The sequence below is a fragment of the Galeopterus variegatus genome, unplaced genomic scaffold (genome assembly GCF_000696425.1).
Source record: "Galeopterus variegatus unplaced genomic scaffold, G_variegatus-3.0.2 Scaffold12637, whole genome shotgun sequence".
Lineage (NCBI taxonomy): Eukaryota > Metazoa > Chordata > Mammalia > Dermoptera > Cynocephalidae > Galeopterus > Galeopterus variegatus.
The window spans coordinates 23,411-30,244 of NW_007738748.1; the positions used below are offsets into that span (position 1 = coordinate 23,411).

General features: G+C 37.8%; 1 protein-coding gene across 1 annotated transcript in view; it reads left to right on the top strand.

The window, feature by feature from the left end:
* LOC103581241 (CD109 antigen-like) overlaps positions 1-6,834 on the top strand; it is a gene marked incomplete at both ends in the record, with an annotated part of 22,447 nt that overhangs the window by 11,963 nt on the left and 3,650 nt on the right. The window contains 5 exons of the mRNA XM_008563128.1: positions 706-815; positions 3,206-3,430; positions 4,461-4,562; positions 4,651-4,713; positions 5,320-5,496. Of these exons, the coding sequence (XP_008561350.1) occupies positions 706-815; positions 3,206-3,430; positions 4,461-4,562; positions 4,651-4,713; positions 5,320-5,496 (677 nt within the window). The remainder of the gene's footprint in view (positions 1-705; positions 816-3,205; positions 3,431-4,460; positions 4,563-4,650; positions 4,714-5,319; positions 5,497-6,834) is intronic.

Here is a 6,834-nt window from a genome sequence, read left to right on the forward strand (position 1 = left end):
GCCATTATCCAGCGAATTCCTTAGCAAGGCATTTAAGGGTCCTTTCCACAATGGCTCCACTGCTCTTCCAGGCTTCTGGTTAAGATGGCAGAATAGACGGTCCCCAGCGTCACCCTCTCTCCCAAATCAATCAATTTACAACTATTAAAAAGCAACGACAGCCAAGCTGGGGCCACTAGGGATAAGGGGAAGAGGAGGTGAGGTCTAAGGAGTGCGTGGAGGCGGGAGAAGCCATGATGAGAGAAGGAAAGAACCGCTCTGACCATTTCGAGCCCTGACCACTTCAAGGCTGGAGCTAGTGAGTGCATGGAGCAGGAGCTGGCAAAAGTCATTGCTGTACTCTTCGGGTGAAGTTGCTTGGAGGTCCTAAATAGTTTTCTCTTTTAATAAGAAAATAAAGGTTAATTCCTTGGACTTTTCTGTTACTATTTCAACAGCTTTAACCAATCCCTGAAAGAGCAAATGACTATATTGTCAATAGCCTTTCTCTGCTGGGGTGCATGTCACTGAGGGTGGATGGCACTAATGGTGCTTAAAATAGGACTGTGTGGTTCTCTTAGTGTCGAGGCCAGTATGGGAATGAGGCTTATGTGTCCTGATATTGTAAACCCCTTTGGCAAGTAGCTTAGATGGAGAGATTTGGTGGGTAGAAGCTGTTGGTGAAATATTACTTTTGCGTTCTAAATGGTATAATTTCCAAAACAGGTATCTCAAGAAATACAAGCTCCAATGTATTTTTCAAGCAATATGATTACATCATTGACTTTTTTGATTATGCCACCATCTTGAAGCCAGCTCTCAACTTCACAGCCACTGTAAGTTGGTATATTTATTACTGGTCTATGGCAGTAAGTTCAACTTAATGAAACAGAATGGGAAATAGTATTGTTAATGTTTTTCTAAAAATTTAAACTAAAAAGTAGATAGATTACTTTTCTGTTTTAGATATGTGAGGCATGTAGAATTGTTTCCAAATGACCTTCGCCTAATTTTTCTAAAAACAGTTTCCAACAACAGCAAAAAATCTTTTTCTGAAAGTTTATTGAACAACCAATTTTAGTTAGATGTGGACTGTTACATTGATGCTTTTATTAATTGAAGAAATTAGATGCTAGTCCAAAATTTCAATTTCAATTTCTGAAAGTTTATTGAACAACCAATTTTAGTTAGATGTGGATTGTTACATTGATGCTTTTATTAATTGAAGAAATTAGATGCTAGTCCAAAATTTCAATTTCAATTTGATTTTTATAATGACTAATTTTAATTCTGTCAAAGATGTAATATCAAAAAATTATCAACATACCTTCTCATGTTTTTTCTGAGAGAATGTTAATACTTATTAATTGAGTGGATTTTGACAATGTGCAAGGCATAGTGCTGGGGAGGGCTTTCAAAGCTTAGAAGGACCCAGTTCCTACCCTGGTGTTCACAGATTTTGTGATGGTGATGAGAAAATATACATGCAACTATAATTCAAAGCAGAATAAGATTAGTGTCACGCAGATGGTCACAGAGTGGCATATCGAGAGCAGCTGTACTGATCATTTCAATGTTTTTAAAGATCTAACCAAATCTGTCCCTGTAAGTGCAGCCCACTGGTTCAAGTTCTAGGCCAGAATCTTTGTACCCTGCTAATAAAGACAACTGCAATTAACCCTTAAAAAAAAAAAAAAAGATTAGTGTCACGAATTAATTTCTATAGGGATTTAAAGCAAAAGATGGCAAACTTTTTCTTCAAAGGACTAGATAGTAAATATTTTCATTTCTGTAGGCCATATGGTCTCTGTCACAGCTACTCATTGCATGAAAGGAGACACATCCAATTTGTAAACAAGTGCAAGTAGCTATGTTTAGTAAAGCTTTATTTACAAAAATACTGGATTGGCCCACCTGCTTGCTGCAGTTTGCTGACCCCTAATTTGAAGAAAGGAGGGGTCACTTCTTGTTGAATGGGTCAAGAGAAGTTTTAGGTAGTTCTTGATCTCAATGATCTTAATAGTTTAGACAGTTTGGGGGGCTGGCCAGTTAGCTCAGTTGGTTAGAGCATGGTGTTATAACATCAAGGTCAAGAGTTTGGACCCCTGAACTGGCCAAGGAGGGGGGTTGACTTTGGGATGGGGATGGGGGTTTTTAAGGGATGCTTTGTGGAACAGGAAGTTCTCAACTATTTGTTAAAAGATTAGTAGGACTTTAAATGTTCGGGGCGGGTGTAGGAAGTGGGGAGCAAGGTGAGCTGAGACAGAAAATGATAGCTCCAGTTGGTAAATTCAAGGTGTATTCAGGTAACAGTGGCTGGACCAGAGCAGCTGCAGTTGCGGGCTTGTGTCTGGGAGCGATAAAACAGGAGGTGAAGCTTGAGGAGTTGCAGAGGATCCTGTGTCTCACATGTGTGCTTGAACTTGATGCTCGAGTCAGTGAGGAGCCTTATGAATGAGGAAGCTTATGAAGGAGGGAGGGATCTGGTGATAGCAGTGTTTAAGGAAGGCAGGGCTGTGTGTGTGTGCAGGAGGATGGCAGTGGCCCAGGCGTGAGGTGACAAGGAGCCTTATGGTGGTGGCTGTGGAAGTGGAGAGGATGGAAGAGAGAAATATAGGATTTGGTATTCATTGATTAGAGAAGTGTTGAGAGGGAAGGAAAATTCAGAGATATTAAGGTGTTAGCAAAAATAGGAAGTGTGAGATAGTTGCTCAATTTTAGATGTGCTGAATTTGAGGTGACTTGTATATCCAGGTAGAAATCTTCTGCAGGGAATTGGAGATGTTGTGTATGAGCTCCAGAGCAAGGTGAGGATGGGAATTTTGGATTTGGGTTACACTCACAAAGAGATAAGAAGCTAAGCCATAGGAGTGCTGAGACCTTTGGGAAAGAGAGAATAACAGATGACTGATAATTTGGCTTTGACAAATTCCTGCATTTAGGGAGAGAGAAGAGGAACCAAGAAGGACACTGAGAGGATGCAGAAAGAGAGGTATGAAGTGAAGGAAGTTGTTGTGGAGCCATGGAAGGCAAGGGAAGCCGTGATATCACAAGGGAGTGGTAGAGGTGTTGGATGCCTTCTAGAGAGAGGCCACTGAATCTAGAGAATGGAGTGCGGCCAATCATTTTTGAGAGTTCAGTTTTCTGGGAATAGCACAGATGGAAACTGGATTAAGTCCTTTTTCTCTTATTATCTGTTTTTAAAATGTCTTGTTTTGACAATCAGGTGAAGGTAACCCGCTCTGATGGCAATCGACTGACTCTCGAAGAAAGAAGAAATAATATAGTTATAGAAGTGACACAGAGAAACCATACTGAGTACTGGAGCAGATGGAACAGAGGAAATCAGGAAATGAAAGCTGTCCAGATCTTAAATTATACTGTCCCCCCAAATGGAACCTTTAAGATTGAATTCCCAATCCTGGACACTTGCAGTGAGCTACAATTGAAGGTGCCATCTGTTCTGCATGGTTATGTGACTGTAGCAGTACCATTACAGTTATCATGTGTGGTAGGACCCAACCTATCGGAGCTCAGTGCATAGGAAGTGGACACAGGCTTCTTTTTAAAAGAAATGGGGACAAGCGTTAAAAGTAATTTGATGATAGTGGCTGAGGGTTAGACAAAAGTCCATCTTGGAGAGCACAGTAAAATATATCAATGTGAAGATAAGACGGAGAAGCTCCTCAACCCCCAGTCTAAGTTGATTTTCAGTCAATTGAAATTTTATTTTGGCAGGAGCTGAAATGAAAGAAGCATATGTACATTTTTTACACTTGCACACCTTTGCTGAGTTCTCTTTCCCAGAGTGGCTTGTCTGAAAGTCCTCAGCCATTCCGCTACCTTTTTTTTGGTTATTCAGCCCTGCTCAAGTCAGGGCCCTGGCAGAGCGAGGTCTGCACTGGTGTGGCCTCTTTGATTTTTACTCTGACATTGGCGGATCTAGTGGGTGGTATAATTTTTTGCTTATATATAAGCTGTGCATTGTGGAGAGAAAGAAAGAGAGGCAAAGAAAGGATTTTTTTAAAAAAATTTCATTCTCTCTTCTCACAGTGTTTCCTGATAAGATGCCTTTGTTTCTGAAATAAGTTAGGACTATGTTTTTTCCCTCTAATAAGATTGTGATGACCCATGTGTTAAAACTATCAGTTTCTTTATAATATAAGCTATAAAATGGTGAAAAAAAATTTCATTCTCTCTTCTCACAGTGTTTCCTGATAAGATGCCTTTGTTTCTGAAATAAGTTAGGACTATGTTTTTTCCCTCTAATATGATTGTGATGACCCATGTGTTAAAACTATCAGTTTCTTTATAATATAAGCTATAAAATGGTGAAGATCCGATGCCTGGTGAATGTATTTTCCTTGCATTTAAAAAAAATGAAAGAGAATTTGGCTTTCAGCAATTGTCCAGCAGGTAGCATCTTTTCTCAAGGTGTTACTAAAGATGAAAATTTATAGTTCTCTTTTCCTTTGTTATAGGCCTATTTTCTTGATAGTGTAAGTAACATGGAAGTTCGTGGTATGTTTATGTCTCCTAGTAAGACATACATCCAGCTAAAAACAAGAGATGAAAATATAAAGGTAATGCTTACGACACACTTGATAATTACAATACATTTGTACTCTCTTGCCACTGATATGTACATACTAATTAACATTTTTTTCCTAGGTGGGGTCACCTTTTGAGTTGGTGGTTAGTGGCAACAAGCAATTGAAGGAGTTAAGCTATATGGTAATCTCTTATAGAATCTAAATTTGTGACCTGTCCATACAGTCATCTTGAATGGTCTCTATCTTATGTCTACATTAAACTTGCTAATTTAAAAATTCAGCCCCACACCTTTTTAGCCTGTACTTTTTATACTGCAATCAAAATACCTATTTTTCTTTCACCTATACTTATATTTACAATTTAAAATAGATAATTAAATCTTGCATTATGTTTAAAATTTAAATTTCTATTAGATAAGCAACATACATTCATTGTAGAAAATTATAAAATATAAGAAAAACAAAAAAGAAAATAAAAATTGTTATCCATGCCTTTGTAATTTTGCAAATCTAACTCTCCTGGTGGTGCCTTGTATTCCTTCCAGTCAAAAATAGATTCTTCACTATGAAGCTGCTGTAGCTCCAATCAGTACCACTTTAATCTTATCATTTTCTGTTTCCCAGCTTATGCTCTCTGTATTTGTCAGGGAAGTTTTCTGGCATTCAGAAAGGCTTTGAGGCTGGTTTAAGCCAAGAATTTGTAAAGCTTGGAAGTTTGAAAATGTAGCTTCAGTTGCGATCCTTCTAGCTTTAGCAAAAAGTTAAACTCATCTACTGTTCTTTTCAGGTAGTATCCAGGGGACAGTTGGTGGCTGTAGGCAAACAAAATTCAACAACCTTCTCTTTAACACCAGAAAATTCTTGGGCTCCAAAAGCTTGTATAATTGTGTATTATGTGGAAGAAGATGGGGAAATTATAAATGATGTTCTAAAAATTCCTGTTCAGCTTGTTTTTAAAAACAAGGTAAGATTTAAGGTAGTGACATTTAAAAGAAAACTTTGCATTAGTGAAGTCTGAGAAATATATTTCTTTAGAAGAGTATCATTAAACCAAATTGGTTAGAAATTTATATTATTCATTTCCAGAGCTATGGTTAAACCTTTTTATGTTTAGTTTCTGTATACGTATTTTCGCATGTGGAATTACTGGGTGCTGTGGGTCTTATTTTAAAGATATAGTTCTTTGCGCTAAGGCTTTATCTCAAATCCATGAAGCCATTTCAGGATTTTTCAAGTTGTTGAGTCAATATTCCTCTGGCATGGAATCCTGTTGGTAATATAGAGTTTGTGTGGTGTTGGTACTGGCGTGAGAGTGAGGTGAAGGGTGTGGGAGGGAGTGACATCTCAGATGACAAGTAGAGCTGGGCTTTGCTTTATCTATGTTGAGTCAATATTCCTCTGGCATGGAATCCTGTTGGTAATATAGAGTTTGTGTGGTGTTGGTACTGGCGTGAGAGTGAGATGAAGGGTGTGGGAGGGAGTGACATCTCAGATGACAAGTAGAGCTGGGCTTTGCTTTATCTATTTCATCAGCTGGAAACTAACCCAGGCCACATTTTCAATAAACTCTGTTACCTTGCATGTGAGGATTTTGCATGGAGTCTGGTCTCCAAACAAACACGTGCTTTTTGTAGGCTAATGTAACAAGCTATGCAGGAAATCTCCTTGGACCCCAACTCTGAAAAGAAACCTGATGGAATCATCTCATGTATATCAGAATAAGCCATGTTCTAACTAAAAACTGCTGGCTTAGGTCCTCTTAAGTAAAATAATCACTGTTTTAAAGTAGTGATTTGCAGTGTATGGTACTTCTGATATTTCTTTTTCCTTAATTTGTTAAAATTTTGAGATGAAGCAGTAGTCATTCATGCTTTCCTTTGTTCAGAATTGTTTACCCTAACTTTGTCAAAATATAATACAAACATATTTTTGTCTTATGAAAAGAGTTTTTAAAAAGATAACACTGTATTTTGTTAGTTTCAGAGCACAATTTTTGACTTCTGGTGGTTCTAATAATCTCCTCACAAAGGTGAATTTTAAAGTAGGAGTCATAGAGGCTTAAACATGGAGGCACACATCTCTGAAAGTGAGAACAGGTTCTAAAGCTAGTTACAGTGTAAAAGATCATCGACCCTGAGGAAACAGAGTGTATTGATAGCATACTTTCAAGAAATTTCTAGATATAAAAGATAGGAAATTAGTTTTAGTTCCATTTGCAAAGATGTATCTTTCTCTAATTTTTATATGAAATATCATCTCGTTTACTGCATCATTGGAAATAGAATATGTTTAAGCAAGAAAA